The sequence below is a fragment of the Eublepharis macularius genome, chromosome 2 (assembly GCF_028583425.1).
Source record: "Eublepharis macularius isolate TG4126 chromosome 2, MPM_Emac_v1.0, whole genome shotgun sequence".
Lineage (NCBI taxonomy): Eukaryota > Metazoa > Chordata > Lepidosauria > Squamata > Eublepharidae > Eublepharis > Eublepharis macularius.
The window spans coordinates 12,379,820-12,400,394 of NC_072791.1; the positions used below are offsets into that span (position 1 = coordinate 12,379,820).

The 20,575-nt window shown below is 43.4% G+C and overlaps 1 protein-coding gene across 4 annotated transcripts in view; it reads left to right on the plus strand.

Annotated features, from left to right (window-relative positions):
* Positions 1-20,575, plus strand: part of PCNX4 (pecanex 4) — a 34,861-nt gene that overhangs the window by 11,494 nt on the left and 2,792 nt on the right. For all 4 annotated transcript variants that reach the window (XM_054970750.1, XM_054970751.1, XM_054970749.1 and 1 more), the window contains exons 6-10: positions 4,239-4,339; positions 6,143-6,265; positions 6,622-6,985; positions 12,635-12,738; positions 13,722-14,752. In XM_054970750.1, coding sequence (XP_054826725.1) covers positions 4,239-4,339; positions 6,143-6,265; positions 6,622-6,985; positions 12,635-12,738; positions 13,722-14,752 — 1,723 coding nt within the window. The remainder of the gene's footprint in view (positions 1-4,238; positions 4,340-6,142; positions 6,266-6,621; positions 6,986-12,634; positions 12,739-13,721; positions 14,753-20,575) is intronic.

The window sequence follows — 20,575 nt, forward strand, 5'->3', positions numbered from 1 at the left end:
AACATGTAAATCCTCTTGGCTGGTATGCTGAATTTAGATTTGAGGAGCAGAACTTTATTTATTTTATTTATATTCCGCCTTTCTCACTAGGACTCAAGGCAGATTGCACAGAATAAGTCAACACAATCAACCAACTGGGACATCCAGTAAAAATGCAATAGGATTTGTAGTGTAGAAATCTAGAACCAACCAGGAATCTGAAAACAGAACTGAAGTAAAACATAAATATTAACAGGACACATTAAACAATGCCAAAAAATACATAATAGGACTCTACTTACAGCAGCAGGCAGCACGACCTATACACAGTAGTATAAACTACAGTCCCTAAACTTTTACCTAAGTAGTTTTCTAAACCGTACGATACAGTACAACCTTTGTCGAATAGCTCACTTGAATAAGTCTGTTTTGCATAAGTTGCTGAAAGCCAGGAGAGTGGGCGCCTTCCCGACCTCATCAGGCAAGCCGTTCCTTAAAGTAGGGGCCACTGTAGAGAAAGTCAGGGCTTTTTTTCAGCTGGAACGCGGTGGAATGGTGTTCCGGAACCTCTTGAAAATGGTCACATGGTTGGTGGCCCCACCCCCTGATCTCCAGACAGAGGGGAATTTAGATTGCCCTCCACGCCGTGCGACCATATTCTCCGAGGGCAACCCACTGAGTTCCACCACCTGTTTCCCCAGAAAAAAAGCCCTGGAGAAAGCACATGTACAGACTGAATTAGCTATTTAATGCAAAACCTTAGGCTAAACTTTCTGAAACAACAGACAAAAATTACACTATCAAAACAGTTGATTGAAAAAGGTTTTATAGCTTGGTGTTTAATCAGAATTCCTCTGTCATTAAAAAGAAAAGTTGGTTGTACAGTTTTAGTAAAGGGCAACTTTAAATCTGCAATACGGATCGTGATTTAAACAACTGAGGAAAAAAAGACCTATTGAAATAGCTTCCCATTTTGTAATTGAAGCTGTTACTGAACAAGCTCATATTAATTGTTAAAGCAAACCATTAAAACATTAGTTTGTAACTAAATATGCAGTGTTGTATAGTGGTTGGAGTATCAGACTGAGAAGATCTGGATTTCAGTCCCCCTTCTTCCATCAAGGTTCCAGTGTGACTTGAACCCTCCCCTTTAGTTTAATATACTTCATAGGGTTATTCTGAGGAGCTGAGAACAATATACGCCACCCTGAGTTTCTTGGGGGGGGGGGGAAATGGAATAAAATTGTAATAAACTGATAAATCCTTTAAGCTCCTTGGTAATATAAACTAAAGTATGTGATCATGTTTTGTGCTATGCAGTTACATCTGCCATGAGCCAGTTGTGCAATAATGTATTTCTGTTTGGTTCTGTGTTCATGAGCTAGGACATTAATGCAAGAGCATTGAGCAGTATAAATTATTTGAAGACAAGGGCCACAATCCAGTACAGAGTTAGACAGGCTGGGTTATGGGCAGGGTAAGTGGGGTCAGAAGTTCCCAAAAGCAAAGGTGACTATTATTGGGCAGAATAAGAAAGCACGTTTGTGTGGAATTAGTTTTCATAAAGTAACTTATTTTAAAGTGGCACTTAATAGATCTGATTTCTTTAATCTGATGCTATATATACTTAAAAAAAAAAGATATAAAGACTGATGGATCTTTGTGCTTACTTGTACCTGACGAAGTGAGCTTCGACTCATGAAAGTGTATACCCTGGAAAATTTTGTGGGTGTCTAAGGTGCTACTGGACTTAAATTTTATTGCACACCCTAGTTTTAGGTAAATAGACTATGGACACTTAGTACACTTAGGAATAGTCCAGTGCATATTCAGAGCAGTTGGCTGATCGAAGTGGGTACAGAAGTGCAGTTCATACTGGGTTGTGGTGATACAGGATGGAGGCAAGAATCACATTAAATTTGGATAATGAGCAGATTAAGAAAAGCAAGGTACAAAAAGGGCTGTATTAATTTCAGAAAAAGAAAAAGTTTTCTCCTTGTACATCCCTAATTTAGGGGCTTACTGAAGTTGATGATAAAACTTTATTGCTTCATTACAGCCAGAGTTTAGCAGAAAGTGTTTGATTATTTGGTGCCTAAACTGATCTGGTGTGATTTGGCTGTGAATAATAGGTATTCTATAAACAGTATTCCCATTGTATTCAGTGAAATTTAATACTCTTGTTCACCTTGTGTGTACATTTAACACAAAGAGATCTTTCAGGTGTTATGCTGGACCTGTTATATAGTGAGTGGTGGTTCACACGCCCGACATTTAAGGCAAATTTTCTACGTGCCTGGTGCGCAATTTCCCTTTATTAAGGCAGACGATTGAAAGACAGCCAAGGAAGAAGGAAGGAAAAACTAGTGCAGCCAACCCACAGCAGCCATGATGGCCTTTGTAGTACAGATACCCACCTCCGCACACTTCTTTGCATCTTAAAACTGGCTAGGAAATTTGGTACTTTCTAATATGCTGTAACCTAAAGAATGCCAAACACGCATTGTTTGTTTTCCACAGCAATTCTCTGATATCTTCAGCATTGAAGCTGTAGGTTAAATCCTCTTGGACTAGAGGCAATGTTCTGTTTTTGTTCCCAACCCGTACTTAAGAGAGAGAGAAAAGCTTCCTAATAATTTTGTTGCTGCCAGAGCTGAAAGCCGCTCTGAGCTTTTTTCCTAGCATGCTTGGGTACTGCATTCCAATGCTGTTTGTGCCTGAGAAACATCCTCAGAGCACCTCCTTCCTTTGGGGGGAAAAACCCACACAAGAGCTTGCTGAGGAGATACCCCTTTTGAGACCCTCATAATCATTGTTCAAAGAAAGTGTGTGAAGTGCTATTAAGCCACAGCTGACTTATGACAATCCTTGAAGGAATTTTCAAGACAAGAGGCGAACAGAGTGTGACTTTGCCTACCTCTTTGTAACGACCTTGGCCTTCTGTGGTGGTCTCCCATCCAAGTACTAAACAGGGCTGACCCTGCTTAATTTCCAAGATCTGATGAGATTGGGCTAGCCTGAGCCATCCAGGTCAAGGTGAAAAAACATAACAGCATGGATATATTCTCAGAGGATGCCTGAAGGGGTGTAACAGAATGCTTATCTGTATTTCATTAGGCCTTCTAACTGTCCAGTGTTAAGATTGACATTGTAGTTTGGAGCAGCTTCAAGGTCTTACTTTTGAGACCTATAAACAGAGATCTCTCTTTTGGAGAGCCTGTCAATTAGCACAAATTTATACGAGTTCCTTTTGCTTTACTCTCCCAACTAAGACACACAGAGACTTCTCATTAGACAAAGTGCATAAACATTTGCTAGTACTTACCATGCAAATATTTGTATAGAGCTTTGTTTTTTCAATGAAATGGGAAAACTCCATCAGAGCAGTAACCCCGCCCCCCTTTTTCCCCTTCTCCATTATCCTTCTTTCTTCTTTTTGGGATATTTTAAGCAAAATTAAATGGAAGTCTAGTGCTTAGAAGTCCAGTGCTAGCTTGAAGACGAGCAACATTTATTCCAGCCTAAGCTTTTGTGAGTCACTTGGTGAGACTTAGGGTACTGATGGACTCTTTATTATGTCACAGTGGATTAACATGGCCACCCTTCTGAAACTTTTATAAGCAGGTTCCAAATCTCACAACCCCAGTCCAGATGGATTTTCTTCCTTTTTAAAAAAAATAAAGAATTTTATTTAAAAGAACAGAAAATATAGTAAAGTAAGTGCAAAATAAAAAGATTATACAGGTTCTAAATTAGAAATTAAATTGAGACTTATACAATCATATATAAACAATAGGTATGTAAACAGTACATATGGAGTAGTTTTGGCTGTTAAACAAGCAATACATTTAAGCTTCCATTGACCTAGTAAACGAGAGCATTGTATATTTAACATCCTTAAGCCTAGATACATCATAATTCTCCTTCCTTCTCTTTCCCTCCTTCCCTCTACATAGGATGTTTTAATTATGCAAACTTCTATATCAGTTAATTCCTGCCTAAGTAATCAAAGAGGTCCTTCCATTTTCCTCAAAATTCAGTTATCGGTGTATTATGTAAATAATTAGTCAGTTTGGCCATTGAAGCATATTCATGAATCAGATGGATTTTCTTTCAAATTGTAGTTACATTGTATTTTATAAGAGAGGCTCAAAAGGTTGACCCTGTATTGGGTTAATTATAGGATGGATGCTTGCATGTTGACATCTTTGTATTAAAAAAATGTTGCCAGCTCTCCTTTTTCCCCTTTTTAATTTCAGTATCACCGTTTGCTATGATAGCGTTTCTTTCCCTGGACAATTCTCTGCATCATCTCCCGTCTGTGTATATTTCCATTGGATTCTCAAGAAGCTTTAGAATGGTAATTTTCAATCATTGTATAAAAGTGGTATGCTACTATGTAGAAAAAGCGGGCCTTCCAAAGAAATTCCATACCACAAATTATATGTTCAGTGTAATAAAAGATGACTTTAGCTCAGTAGTTTTGGCTTGTATGGGCAAGGCCCCAATTGTCAAAGGTTCTTGGGTAGCATTGCTAAGATAAGCCTTTGCCTGAGATATGGGAAAGTTTCTATCTATCATTTGGAGGCTGCAGACAAGCCACTGTCCTCAACCTTGGCCTCATAAGCAGTATACTAATCTTCCATACAGCAAGCCTGATAAAGAGAATACAGAAATAATGTATATGGAGTGTTTAACCACTTGGGAGTGCTATATCACTGTTTACTGTTAAATAAGGTTCACTGTATCAGGTGAAATGGAAGTACTAATATGATGAGATGTCTGCATGTTTTCTGCAATATTGCCACGCAGGTGTAGAATTTTTGGTATTTGGCCCAGAACTGGGCCTGCAGAGAGTTAGAAATTCTTACTCTTTTCACTCCACCCCCAAATGTGTGCATTATCCTTTTTTACCATGCTTTTGCCACTCTGGTTCTTACTTGGCAATCAGAGTGGTTGAGGAGAATGTCACATTGGTTGTGGCAGGGAGGGGCTTGAGCGGTTTGTTCTGCCCCTCCATTATAATGGATGGTATCTTGCCCCAGAATCCTTCATAGTGTTCCATTCGCTCATTTTCTCCAGACCTAGCTAAAAAACAATTCCAAATTCATTGAAAATTTGATTCTTGGAAGCAGAGTAAGAAACGAACTGATGTCTGTGGATTCATTCATTCATTCATACATTCATTCAATAGTCCACCTTTCTCACTGAGATCTAAGGTGGATTTTAACAGTGTGAGTGAAAATACAATATAATCGTCGACTAGGATATTCAGTGAGCAAAGTAAAATAATGAACAACAGGACATTCAGGGAAACATACAATAGGGAATGGTGGTAGAATTTTTTTTAAAAAGCATAAAACCAAGCACAGAGATGAAATCTACCAGAAACAAAAGCATACCTAATTTCTATGGCGTGTTTAGCAGTTGGAAATTCACCAGTAGGTGCATATCTACATCAGCAGACAGTACCTAATAGTGTAGCATTTAGTCCTCATCCCTACCAAAGCATCTCTCTGAGCTATTTATGACACAGTCTTGTAATCTGAGTAGAAAGCCCTCCTGAATAATTCAATTTTGCATAATTTGCGGAAAGCCGGGAGATTAGGGGCTTTCCTGAGCAGCTCAGGCAGGCTATTCCACAAGGTGGGGGCTACCACTGAGAAAGCCCATGTGCAGACAGATGTTGATTTTGCCTGGCTGTAGGCTGGGATTTTCAGAAGGCCCTGTTCAGTTGAGTGAAGCTGCCATGGCAGAAAATAGGGGGAGAGGGGCTTCTGCAGATATGAAGGCCAAAGCCATGAAGGGCTTTAAATATGATGGTCAAGGTCTCCACCCCAATCTTATAAGGCACTACTTTGTATGTGAGAAGTACTGTGTGGAATAGAGATTGCAAGGAGCAGACAGGCCAGCAACATTGGCAGTTGGCAGTATAAAACAAGGATGCTCGAGTGTAGGAGCCAACTGGTCAGGACTGGAGTAACCTGAGTCCTGGGAAGGAAGCCTGCTGGAGGCACTGAAATTCTGAAAGCAGTTTTACCAAAACTGCCTTGCAAAGCATGTATAAAACATGCAAAGTTTTAAACAAACAAAAAAAAGTTAAGGTTATGTTGGGATTTTTTTTTAAAAAACCTCTAAATTAATTAACCAGTCTCTGTTCTAGATATGGCAAAATACAGAGTGTGCCCTCTTGGATATGGTGGTTGTGTCCACGGTGCAGCTGCTGGTATTCAATACCGGCCTTTGGTGGAACAGAAGCATCGATACAGGAACCAGACTCTTACTGGTAAATCAATTTTTGCTGTCCTCCTCAGACAAAATGTATATGAAGTGTACAATTTCCTTCCTTTGCTGTTCCCTCAGATTTTGATTAAAAATTTTTGTATGTAATCTTGGAAAACTTGTGATTTTTTTTAAAAGTAGTACAAGATTGATACCCTTCTATATGCTCTGCAAGAGATTTTAGCTAGCGAAACAGAGTAAATGCTCCTTAATTCTGTAATCCTAGTCCTGTTGCATTGTTCATCGAATGTTTTATGCTGTTTGTACTGTTTATATCCTGTAATCCAATTTGAGTCTCAGTGAGCAAGGTGGACTATGAATTTTTAAAAAATAATAAACTTGTTCTTTCTGTTCCACTAGGTTGGGTTTATCCGGAATCGACTGTTTCAGTTTGTCTCAAAATTACAATTTGCATTCACAATTCTCCTGACATCATGGACAGAAAAAAAACAGCGCCGCAAGTCCTCTGCAACCCTGATCACGCTCAACGTTGTCTTCTTCCCTGTTGTCCTGTCCCTTATAGCGTTCTCTGCTCTGCTGTCTTCCCCTTTGCTGCCCCTTTTCAGCCTCCCAATATTTCTGATTGGCTTTCCAAGGCCTGTCCGAAGCTGGCCAGGACCGGTGGGCGTGACTGCCTGTGTGTGTCATGACACAATATATTATCAGCAAATGGTTCCAAGTTTGGCTGTGGCTTTGCAAGCAGCCTTGTCATCTGGTAGCTTGGGTAAGTAAATTAAAAAGCTTAATGCGTAATGACAAAATGGCACTGCTGGTCGTGGAGGATAGTTTGTGTTATTCTCTCTCTCCCTCTCTCCCTCATGGCTGCATTGCAGCTTGGCTGTGTGAGGACTCTACCAGCGGCCCAGGCTGTAGTTTGTCTCACGGTGTTTTAAAAAATGGATTAAGCAGCGTCTTGTTTGCTGTGGGCTCGGGACCGCATTGTACACTTCACCCACAACCCACGTACCAAGCAAGCTGAAACCTAGGCTGATTCCGTACTCGATGGTCATGTGAAGTAGCTCTGATTGGCTTGTAGGCCATTTGCCATATTTGCAAAGCTGGTGCAGTAATGAAACTTTTTGAATGAAAGAGTAAACTGCAAACTTAACAGATGAGTCTTTTGAGAAATGTGGTCTTAAGATTCTCAAGGGGCACACATCTATATTGTTCCTGAAGTGTGTACTATGACAAGGATAGACCCAGAGATTAAGTAGTCTTTGGTAGGCATTAGGAAGGAAAGACATGGAGACTTGCATGGTTGGTAGGCTTTGTATTTTGTTATAAAGTGGTCATTGTTCTGAGTATATGAAGTATAAATTATACTTGGACTGTTACCCCTAAATAGAGTCGCCAGCTCCTGCCTGAAAAATTTGAGGAGATTTGGGGGCGGGACTTGCGGAGAGGGAAATTTGGGGAGGGATTTTATCCAGAATCTGTGGTATACCATAGTTCCCCCTCTGAAACTTCCATTTCCTCCAGGGGAACTGGACGTCACTTGTTATTCCAGGAGGACTCCGAGCCCCCCTGGAAGTTTGCAGCTGTACCCATAAACCCAAGTTAACAATTAAAACAGTCGGAACCCTCTGCAATGGGCCTGCAGACACTGAGTGTCATGAAGCCGCTCACCTTTCCCTCTTCAGCTTTTGCCAAGTTCTGATCGAAGTTTCGTTTTGTGGGCTTTGCCACGGAGCTGTGCCACTGTCACTAGGCTCCTGGGCGGCTCTAGCCTTGAAGCCATCAGATTAGGAAAACCGAAAGAAAAAGAAAGTTTGACGTTGATGCAAATTTGCAGAGTAAGAAGCAGCTAGACTGAGAAAATCATCACCCTAGGAAGGAGAGTGTTTTCCCTGGGATGGGTGTTGTCTGATCCATTCACAAACTCTTTCTCGATGGTTGTTGTGGGTTTTCCGGGCTGTATTGCCGTGGTCTTGGCATTGTAGTTCCTGACGTTTCGCCAGCAGCTGTGGCTGGCCTCTTCAGAGGTGTAGCACCAAAAGACAGAGAAACTGTGACACTGAGAAAGGCAAACCTACACGTCACACTGTGACACTGAGAGATCTCTGTCTTTTGGTGCTACACCTCTGAAGATGCCAGCCACAGCTGCTGGCGAAACGTCAGGAACTACAATGCCAAGACCACGGCAATACAGCCCGGAAAACCCACAACAACCATCGTTCTCCGGCCGTGAAAGCCTTCGACAATACAAACTCTTTCTCCTTGATAGAATACTTTTAGAGGTGGTATTTTGCTTTGGGCCTCTTGCCAAATGAGATCTAGCCAGGTCAGGAGCAACTGCTGAAAAGTTAGCGTTGGCCTTTTCCTGTATCATTGAATATAAATGGCAAATGGAACAGGGAAAGATGAGATGTTTTTGTAAAGGTCGTCATTTCGTGGGCTGTTTATCCATCTCAAAGGAAGTGCATCATGTCTGAAGGCAAAAAAGGTCCAAGCAGCTTTCAAGTTACCTTCCAGGAAGTGGTAGCAGCCCGTTGTCTGGACTCATGGCAACCTCGAGGCCAGTTTTTAACTTCCTATACAGCCAGGTTTCAAAATCTAACCAAGAAGGTGTTTTGGTATTCTACAGCTTCATGTGATGTACTCAGATATGAGGGCTGTATTGTAGGGAGGGGATCTCAGATGATCTGCTAATGAGTTAGGAACCATAGACTTCACCACTCTGTTGTATTGGATTCCTGCTAATGCTGTGTCTTTGTGAACTTGTATCTATTTACCCTATGGCATTATTTACGGAAATGTTCTTGATATTGACTGCACTAATCTCACACTGCGTAATCCGCCATCTTGAGTGAGAAAGGCGGACTATAAATGACATACATTTAAAAAAATGCATAAATAAAAATAAATAAATAAAATATACAAACTCCAAGCTACCCAGTTGGCAATTGCGAACTAGTTGCTGTTTATAGAAGAAACAAAATAGATTTGTAGCAAATACTAGCACGGTTTTCTTCTGGGGTAAGCTTTGGTGAATTAGGGCCTACTTTCTTATGTGTAATGAGTGGGAGGGGTTCTTTTAAAGTGCTGCAAGGCTCCTGTGTATGTTTGCTGCAGCAGACTTCCCTCTGGAACTTTTTATTTAAAAGTAAAGCAAAATTTGTATTGTGTTAAATCCATGTTGAGCATTTACGTGGCTAAGCTATTTTAGAAGGCATGTAATTAGGCTAATGAGGGAATGAAACTGGTGTGGCTCAATAAATACCTTTAGATGTAGGCTGTCTGGGTGCAGAACTCAGCTAGCAGAAGAGGGCTATGCAAATGTTCAAACTCTGCACCGGGTAGAGGGGCAGGACTGTTCTGGCCCAAGAGAAGCCTGCTTCTGCTGTCTTGGGCATGTTTGATTTAACAACTGTAGGGCAGCCAGTGCATGTATGCCCTCTGTGCATGATCTGTACACTGCAACATGGAGACATCCCCCCTCCCACTGCAAGTAGAGCTTGAACATCTGCTCGTGATAATTTTATCATAGTTTTAATTCCTCAACAAAAAATGACAACGATTACCTGTAAACACACGCCCAAGAAGGGAAAGGAAGAGGAAGTGCTTTTGCCTCTTGGATGGGGCTGTGGCTCAGTGGAAGAACATGTGCTTGGCATGCAGAAGGTCCCAGGTTCAATCCTCGGCATTTGCAGTTAAAATGACTGGGTAGTAGATGATGCAAAAGAACTCTCCCTGAGACCCAGAAGAGTTGATGTCAATCTGAATAGACAGTACTGTCCTTGATAGACTGATGGTCTGATCACAGCATAAGGCAGTTTCGTGTGTGTTTACATAGGGTAGACTAATACCATCCATTCTTATCCTTGGGGGCAAACTTGCCTGCACATTTCACTGTTAGGAATTTGGGCACTATCCCACCCTCTAGGTCTAGGTATTGCTGCAGCTCCTTCTGATCCCTGGAAAGATTACTCCTGGGGTTGCAAGATCCCTGCAGAGAAACAGCTGTGAGGGTCGGTGGGCTGGAGCAAGGAAGGACAGGGGATGAAATGGCCCCTTCTCTGCAGCAGAGCTCCTCTCTCCAGCCCCCCACCTCATGTTAGATGATCTCCCCACAGGTCCCATAATGTCGGACTGATCCCTCCGGGGATCAGAGCTGTAGCGATGGAGACAAACTCAGAAGGAGAATGCCCTTCTGCACACAGACTGCCCATATTAACATGGGGCTGTTATCCCTGTGTGTACATAATGTTGGAAATCCTGTCTCCTTGCTAGCTGTCTTGGATCACCCTTTTGAAAATGTAAAAGCCCTTCTGATCTCGTCAAATACTGTAAACATTTTTTTCAACCTGCCTCAGCTTCTGACTCATCCCTTATGTTGACATGGCAGCAAGTTCTGTTTATACAGCCCAGGTTATGTAAAGAGCCCCCATGACTCAACAAACAGCTATGGAATCGTTCTCAACACAGCATTTGTAAGCATCTCAGAACCAGGGTGTGATTACATGGGAAGGGTAATCTGCCTTTGTTTCTCAGGGAAGAAGCAAAATCGTAGCATGGGGGAATAGATTGCCTGAAAAAAAATCTCCCCTGGGAAATAGATATATACACTATCTCCCCGCCTCCCCCATGTTGTATGATATGGGCATCTTTAGTGTGCCCCTGTGTCTTCAAAAAGTGACATCAAGCATACAATGAAAGCAAAGCATTCTGCATTTCACATGATGAATGAGAGAGTGGGTTACTGACTGTTAAGTACAGTGACCCCCCCCCCCCCACTTTCTCACCATTTGCCTTACTGCATGCTTGAAATTGATCTGACTGCATGATAGACCATCGTGTGCTGGTCTCATTGTGGCCAAAGGTTTCTGAACTGGCCCCTACCACTGTCTAGAAGCTTCCAGTTGACTGTAGTAGCATAAGAGTTCTGCAGATCACTACAGCCAACATAAGACTTCTCGATACAAAGAGGTCGATTCACCAGCTCCTGTGTGACCTGTCCCATAATTGTTATCACACATGGGATGTGACGATCTTATTATGGGTGCTAACAGATTTCTGAAATAAGCCTGTAAAGTATAAGAGAAGCATCCTATGGCTAACTTTTTGTCTTGATGACTTTGGTACTAATGCCGATGATAATGGGGTGGATGGGAGTTGGAGAGAGAGGAGTTGGGAAATTTCACAGCAAAGAAGAGAAAATACAGGTGCAAGACATCTTCTCACTAATTGGAAAGTGCAGTGCTAGGGCAAGTATGCCTTGGGGATCCAGATGGGTTTAAAAATTAATTTTCAGAAAAATTACCTGGTCTTTAATGGGAGAAGCCTTGGCTAGAACATAACTTAGCAGGATATCACTTTAGGTTTTAAGATTAAGGTGTATTTTATCAGTTTTGGCAGATAAGCACAATTAAGATTTTTTTTTTTTACAAAAATGTTAGCAAGATAATGTATTCCATTAGCTCAGCAGGGTAGAAAAGGCTGTTTTAATATTTAACAATATAATGGCTGGCTTTCCGGGTTGTGTTCTACATTATTCTGAACTGCAAAAGTTTAACTGTGTCAGCTGAGATCATTTGGATATGACTGGAGATTTCCTAGTGAGTGATATGCAGCCAGCCAGCATTCACTGACATACCTCTTACAGTGCACCAGAAAAGGATATTTTACCATTTGCTGGGCTGGTAAGATGGTATGAAGGTTACACTTTGCACCCATCTTACTGAACCTAAGTGATCAACATCTGGTCAGTGCCCAGGTAGGAGACCACCTTGAAACCCTACTGCCTGGTCTTCCTTACATACAGTTCAGTGATGTGATTGTTGTATGGTTGCATTTCTTAAAAGCATGGTTGTATGGAAGAGAATTTCAACAAAGGTGATGGGAAAAGTTGCATCATCCAAAATTCTTCCTTCTTGGTAATTGTCCTCCTTGGTATGGCAGCCCTGCCCTGCGGTTAATAAATGGATTGTTAATCTATTTTGATGTCTTTCTGCCCAGTGATGGAAATTGTGCTCTTACCATGCATAAGGGGCATATTTGTGCTGGGGAGGAGGGAAAGCCCCCATTTGACATTCTGAGCAGAAAGTTTTTACAGAAGCTCACAATATTGTTGCTTTAAGGCAGTTATGGACATTGTATATCATCACCCTTTTCCCAGGTAGCAACCTTATTTTTGTAATTCCCCATTCCCCCACCACACCTTTCTGCCTTCACGGATCTTTTTGAAATCACCATTTGTACATTTTCTTGAGTGGTGAATAGAAACCCTATGCTTCTCTATCCTCTTGTAAGCTGTGTGCCTAGTGCAATAGCTACCTTTGTGCAGCTGGAAGTGGCACCAGGAATGTGTCCGTGGCGGTGACGGTGTTTTGTCAACATGCTGTACTGACAACCCATTTTTCCCCTTTTTTCCAAGGCCTCTGTTTACCTGGCTCTCACTACCTGTGCCGATTTCAGGACAGACTGGTGTGGATATTGGTGCTAGAAAGAGGCTTCACTTACTGCTTGGTTAATATAAAGGTGACTGTTTACCTTCCTACCCAACAGCATTACAGGAGCAAGAGGGTGCCTTGGTTGCATCCAGAAGCAGCAGAGCTCTCTATAAATTTATGAGTTGGTTAAAACTATCTTTTTACTAAAATGGCCTGAGGTTACAGAAAGCTTAAAAAATGTGTGTGAGGGAAAAAAAATCTTTTCTTGAACTCATAAACTGTAACCCGTCTCTTGACCCTCTATTGTGTCTTCTGGCCTCTCCTTTGTAAATCCAGTTTCCCCCTGTTAGACAACTATGATCTAGCTCACTTCTGCTTTGTGCTTATTTTATATTGTGGCACTAAAAAGGAGTCATCTTTTGTACAGTCTGGTAGAGTTGCCATTCAAAGCCACTCGGTTTGTGCCAGAATTGGCAGGGGTGTTGGTCCAACATTGCAGGCTGCCTGTTTGTGCGACATTTGGGGTTGGTTGGAATGAAAGACTTTGCCGCCTGCGTCTGATATAGATTCTCCTACAAGCTAAAAAAGTGCTTTTTAAGGACTAATAACCATGCTTTGGGTTGATATAAGGAGGTTATGGTATTGCTTAGACTGTAGTAACAGCTGGTATACCATATCTTCTGTTTGTTTTGATGTCAAAGAAAGAATAACTAATTTGTGAAGGGCTGAAGAACAGAATAGCTTAAGTAAAATTATCCCCATAGCCAGAGTTTGGATTACAGAGAGCAAGAAGAAGGCTTGCAAGCTTCTCTGTCACATGCCGGTTCTTTACCGTGTTTCTGGGTTTTGGTGACATTCAAATTGGGCAAACCAATGGTTAGCAAATCCTAGTTGGAAGAAGTTGCAAACCCTGGCTTTTGAGGTTAGTGTGCAGTAACTTGCTGAAATTGGACATTGTGGCAAGCACTCTAAATAATGATTTGGAGGGTCATCTAAACCAAGGCATCATATCACTGCCTGTCCATACAAAATACTTAAACATCATTGTCTGATATGTTATTTGTTCTTCAGGGTCTAGAATTGCAGGAGACCTCCTGCCATACCGCTGAAGCTCGTCGAGTCGATGAGATTTTTGAAACAGCTTTTGAATATGAGGAGCATGCTCAGAGTCCTTCCTTCAACCATCACTTTGGGAACATTTTAACACCCTGCACAGTCCTGCCTGTGAAACTCTATTCAGATGCCAGGAGCATCTTGTCTGGAATAATTGACTCGCCTGATAACCGGCGGCAGCTGAAAGATGACTTCATAAAAGTCCTCTTATGGGTGCTAGTGCCGCACTGCTATAAGAAGTTTAAAACGCAGAAGATGTTTGAAGAAGCCACCAGGCAAGAGTCTTTCTCATTAAACCCACCTGAAGTTTTGATCAAGACCGTAGAAAGAACAAGCGCCTGGAAGGAAGAGGACAGTCTCAGTATGGATTCAGTAGAGGATTGGACTGATGACAACAACCTTTTTGATCCCCAATCTGGCAAAAGTGCCCCGGAAACAAAAGGAACTGTGCCAAGACCCTTCTCGTCTCTACCAGGCTCAGTAGAAATACACACTGTAGAAGATGAACTAGCAGAACCTACTGATGTGAATAAACTCTACAAAGCAGTGGTTCTTGGGCTTCCTGCTGTAGACACTGGAAAGCTGGAAGTGTTGAGGCTGCCCCGTGTTTCATTTAGTAGCCCCTACTCCGAGCTGTTGGCCGTTCCTGAGCAGTGGAGTACAGCACCCTTTCCAGACGCCAAACTTAACGAGATGAGGCAAAGCTTCCCAGAAGACTGGTTCCACTTTGTACTCCGCCAGCTGTATTTCTCTCACTTAAAAGACGATCATTTCAGTTTGCTTGGAGACCTTGTTAAAGATGCCACTTTGCGGGATGTGTACATCGAGGTTGTCCTGTCCTGTTACATCGGTATGTTTGGATCAGATAACACTGTTCTGTCTGCCGGTCAGATATTCAGAACATACAGTGGAGGCATCCCGTGGTCGGTTTGTATGGATTGGCTAATGGAAAACCAGGAGCTGTTTCAGCTGGCATTAAAAGCATTCAGGTAACTGTCTCAAAAGCAGCGTTGTCAGTGTAAAGGAAACGGTTCTAGACTCATGCACATCTGTTTAAGAAATTTGTTCTCTGTGTGCATTGGAAATAATTACAGCATTCTGTTGTACACTTGAGAATAATTTCTTACCTGATCCATATAACTAACTGTAGCTCTTGCCATTGCACTGTGTGTCCTGGGGCTATTTAAAGGCTAACAGATTCCATTGCGGCATTGGGCATAACCTACCTCAGTTGTTTTCATGCTTTCTGCCTTCAAGGGAACGCTTTCTAGGTTGAGAGGCCTGCCGTATTCTACACCAGCTGCGCTCTCAGTTCATTTGGGCTATTAGCCAGGCCTGCTGAGCCTTGTGTGAACTACCCAAAGACACACCCAACATTTTCTCTGTAGCATAACGTGGCAAGAAAAGCTCAGAAGCTGCCTTTCAAGGTAGCGTGCTTGCTATTACTGAGAGGAACCCTCGGTATGCTTCTGAGGGATGCTTAGAGCACAACGGTGCAGTTCAATTTGAATGAGCTCTGTACTTACAAGCCACCCCCCGCCCCATACAGCTGGAGTTAACTTACAGGCATTTTATGCTAGTTGCAGTTTGCTGTAATATCTGTTCAGGAATTTATACTGCATTTTGGGTACCCAAAGGAGCTTAACAAATTGTTCTTCCTCCTCTGTTTCCTCCTCGCAACAACAATCCTGTGAAATAGGTTAGGCTGAAGGAGAATGACTGGCCCGAGATCACCAAGTGAGCTCCCGAGCTGCTTCCACAGGCCATGGAACACAGCAGGCCCCTCTTTTATTGAGGAGCTTCCACACAACCGCATGCTCTTTCCATGACAGCTTGTGGGGCTCCGGGGCTTTCCCTTTTAAGTAAGGTTGCCAACTCCAGGTTGGGAAATTTCTGGAGATTTGGGGGTAGAGCCTGGAGAGGGCGGGGTTTGGAGAGAGAGACCACAACAGGGTATAATGGCATACAGTCCGCCCTCCAAAGCAGCCATTTCCTCCGAGGGGGACTGATCCACTGCGGTCTGGAGATCAGTTTAATTCTGGGAGATTTCCAGCCTCTGCTTGCAGGCTGGCAGCCCTAATTTTAACCCAGAGCAAACAAAATCCCCCCTTTTGTTCCGAAAGAGAAATGGTGTGGCAGTTACAGGCAGAGCGTCCATGTGAAACTTCTGCCTGCAGCCAGCCTGCCCGTTAGTGGCACTATCAAATGATGCTGTGTGCTGGTGTTCTAAATCTCTTTCCCTTCTAGCCATTTTACAGAGCTTCCCCCCTCCCCACACACACCTTTAAAAGCTGTATTTAGCTGTTGGGGAGATTGCAGGGCAGCAACGGAGCCTGGTAAGATTCTCATCAGGTAAGCTCTTCTGCACAGATGCAACAGGGTTGGGGAGGGGACAGCGCTAGCAGTGAACGTTGTGGGGATGGAGCCTCTATCCTGCTCACTGCTCCCCCTTAATGTGGAACCATCCTGTTGCAGAGTGTGGATTCAAACTTGGGTCTCCTAGATCTTAGGCCAACACTCTAACCACTGCACCACATTGGCACTCTGAACCAGCAAAAAAAGGTAAAGGTCGTCCCCTGTGCAAGCACCGAGTCATTACTGACCCATGGGGGGACGTCGCATCACGATGTTTTCTTGGCAGACTTTTTACGAGGTGGTTTGCCGTTGCCTTCCCCAGTCATCTACACTTTACCCCCAGGAAACTGGGTACTCATTTTACTGACCTCGGAAGGATGGAAGGCGGAGTCAACTAGCTATTTGAACCCAGCTTCCACTAGGATCGAACTCAGGTCGTGAGCAAAGCTTGGGCTGCAGTACTGCAGCTTACCACTCTGCGCCATGGGGCTCTTCTGAACCAGAAAAGCACAGTGGATTTGGTGCTGAGTCTGAACCCTGCTTGTTTGAAAGGCATGTGTCTATGAGTGATTAAGATGTGGAATTGCTGCCAGAGACAACAGGCACAGACAGCTTTAATAGGATTAGAGGGATTCATGGAGGACACGTCTATCAGTGGCTGCCAGCCATGGGGACTGAAGAGAACCTACACATTCAGAGGCTGTAATACCATAATACCTTTGAATACCAGTGCCAGGAGGTAACTTACCGGGCAGAGGAGACACCTTGATCATGAAAGAGGCATCTTCAGCAGAAGGCCTTGACCTCTGTGCCCAGTTGCCTCTTCTCCATAGTAACTGGTTGGCCACTGTGTGAGACAGGATGCTGGACTCGATGGGCCACTGGTCTGATCCAGCGGGGCTCTTACGTTGTTGCTTTCCCCCATGTATCAAGCGGGCTGTGAAGGTTTATCTCGTGCAGAAAACTGGGATGGAAGGTGGGGACTGTTGTACAAGGAGAGGGCAAAAGATAATGGCAGCTTGAACGGGGGGTACTGGAATTGATGAGAGTCGGCCACTAGCTACCAGAAGACCCAAAGGTGTGTGGCGAGGCTCACTTGACTTACTGGTTGCGGTTTGTTATGCATTGCGCATGTATAATTGGTAGCTCTTTCAGTTATGCCAGTCTTTGCTTGTGCTATAATTTGCTCTCCCTGCCAAACCATGGCTATCTAGAAGATCTTGGCTCCTTCACTGGACTTGCAATCATCTGCATACTCAGTATCCAGTATACTGCATACTAAGTATACAGTAATGATGCCTTGGGTGTACAGAGAGCTGCCTTGAAATGTCTGTAGTGTTGTGAAAGAGGCAGGAGATTGTGCAGGCTCAGAAAGAACTAAAAGCCGCTGCCGCTGTTTGAAACTGCTGTGTAGCGCGAAAACTTGTCTTTGATTTTTTATTTACCAAATGTGTATGCTGCTTTTTTGCCTAGTAAAGACCTCCAAAGCATCTAACAGTTAAAACATAAAAACAATTAAAACCAAAATTAAAATACGTATTAAACATAGAAGGCAGGAAGGAGGAATCATTGAGGGAATGACAGACGGAGCAAGGTAGTGATAGGAGGAGGACAACCAACCAACTTCGGGGAGAGAATTCCAGCGTTTTGGTGCCATCATTGAGAAGGCCCCGTCTCCTTTGTAGCTACCTGCCTAATCTCAGAAGGTGGAGAGGGGTAGACGAAGCAGCCAGGTAGGTTCATACGGAAGTAGACATGGTTAGGGGTGTGCACCAAAAGAAAATCCAGGAACTCCAGACCCAGGTCTCAGGGATCTCCAAAAAGTCCAGGATCCCTGAAACCTGGGAAAGATTCTCTGATCCAGTTCAGCAATATTAGAGCATCCCTAATTTATTTGGCCATTGTTCCCTAGGATGAAAATTATCCAGGGGCTGGGGTGGCATTTTTCAAGCAAACGTCACCCAATTTACAAGGAACCTACTCCTGACCATCCAATAAAGACTTTCCAAGTTTCAGGAGGATTGGATCCTGGGGTCCAAATCTGTGAGCCCCTGAAGGTGTCCTCAGCCACTCTCCATTGTTTCCTATGGGGGAAACTACCACTGGCCATAGACACACTCCCAAATGCATACTCACTCCCAATGAAGCCCAACAGAACCAAACTGAACAAGGGGATGATGGAATCCTCCCAGAACCAAAGTGAAGCAAGGGACACCCCTAGCGAATCTTGTCAAAACAAGAGAATGCTGCCCAAACCAAACTGAAGTAAGGGGCACTGTTGCAATTTAGCCCAGCTGAACCAGTGCCACTCCCAGAAGCCAGGCAGAGAAGGCTACTCACTCCCCCCTCCCTGGCTAACTCCCTCCACCCTCCTGTGTCTGCCTCACTCCTCCCCCTCCCTTCTTGAAAAAAATGCAGAAGGTGGAAACAGGCAGCCAGGAGGCTAAAGCCGCGTTCCCTGGATTTACCTGGACTAACCCAGATTTGTCTGGAGGACTTGAACCAGATTCCTGGTTTGGATCTGGGATTCTCTAATTTCATCCAGGAAAGCTGGATTTAGCCAGATCTGCAACAATCCGGCTTTTTTACCCAGTTCCCAGACCCGGATCACACACCCCTGATGTTGGTTCCAAGCCATAACAGGGCTTTCTGCATCAACACCAGCACCTTGAATTGGGCTCAGAAACAAATTGGTAGCCACTGTAGTTGGAGAAAGAGCAGAGTGATATGATTCCTGTTACAAATGTACGCTATCTTGTTATCCATGTATGTATGATAATACTTGGGTCAGGGTAAAAGATGACAGCAAAGACAGTAACTAGGGGGATGAGAACTGGACAGTGGCCAAATACATATTTGGAACACTGATAAAAGTTAGCACCTGTCTACATGAGCCACTTTTACAGTAAGTAATCAGGAACCGAAGCACTGACCAGGGGAAATTGTGAGTCCTGTGGCACTCTAAAAACGAATGAGTTTCTATGCTAGTCCGTGAAATCTGCTGCTAGCCTAAAAATGAGCAAGTTAGTCTCTGTGGTGCCACAAGGTTCCTGTTGCTGGTTTTGCTGCAACAGATTAACACAGCGCCTCCTAAGAAATCACAATCGAGATAAGATATGGGGAGAGTTTCATTCTGAAAATTGTGCAAGTTACCTTGTAGTATTTTTATCACTTGTAAATCTACTCGTGCAGGATGTTTTTAGCTTTGACATTAGAGTTCCCTGCCGTGGGCCAACAGAGCCGACATTAACATGTGGCAACTGACACTATAATTAGCATTATTCAGCATTTGTACAGGTGCTTCTAAGAGGGCTGAAGCACTTCAGGTGCATTATCGTTTTATTACAGCCACCCTGTAGGGTCTGTCACTATTATCCCTATGTTGTGGGTGGGGGTGGGGGGAACCAAGTGTTAAATTTATAGCAAAGGGGTGAGATTCAAACTGGTTTTTTTCTGATTCACAACTCAAGTCTTTTACTCCCTGTGTTGCACCAGCAAAACTATTACAAGGAAGATGAGCATTGGGGTTCCAGCTATACAGCTATATATGTAGTGGTTAGTGTGGGACTAAGATCTGGAAGGCCCAGGCCGTCGTCACACGGGCGTTTATTCCGTCAAATTTCCATTATGTGGCACTATTGTTCCTATCGGCGCCATGACGCAATCTTTTGTCAAATACCGTCTCCTCCCGCTTCGAGTTGTTCACACTGTAGCGCTCTGTGCCGTCATTTTGAACGGGCACAGAAAAAACTCCTCCCCCCTTTTTTTAAAAATTTTTTTCCGCTTTATTGCGTTATAACGACATTACATCGTTATAACCAAACATTAGCCCAACCCCAAAAGAGCAGGATAGGTTGGCCAAGTTTTCCCGCCCTGGAAGCAGCTTGAACATTGGCTAAGATTGTTTTTCTTCCTAATTTGAACATCCATAAATATACTCTTGTTCTGAGAAAAGCCCCTGTCTGATGTGATCCCCATCGCCGAAGACTCAATCATGGCTCCACCGAATGAACTTGTAGTTCTGGTGGCCCAACTGGTTGTTTTGATGGTTCAGAGCACGTTCACTCTGTGCCATGCACACCTGCGATCCCTCCGTCGGAGGCGAAGGGCAGCGGAAAGACTTTTTCGGTCTATGCTGCTCGAGCAGCATAGAAAGAACACTCTTTCATTGCTTTGTATTTTTATAATATTATGACGTTATAGCGATATAAGGACGTTTTTTTTAAAAAAAAAAAAGGAGCTCGCTGCAGGAGAGCGCGAAAGGGCGTCTGGGATAACGGGTCAAGATAAGAAAGGGAAAATTCCGTCATTATGGGATAGAAATCGATGCCGGATGGTCACACGGAAGCAGATTATAGCGCGAAAATTGAGACCAGAGGAGAAATCTCAGACTCGCAACAGTGCCAGAATAAGGTGGGAATTTTGCGGTAGATTGCGCAATTTTCGCACTAATTTTA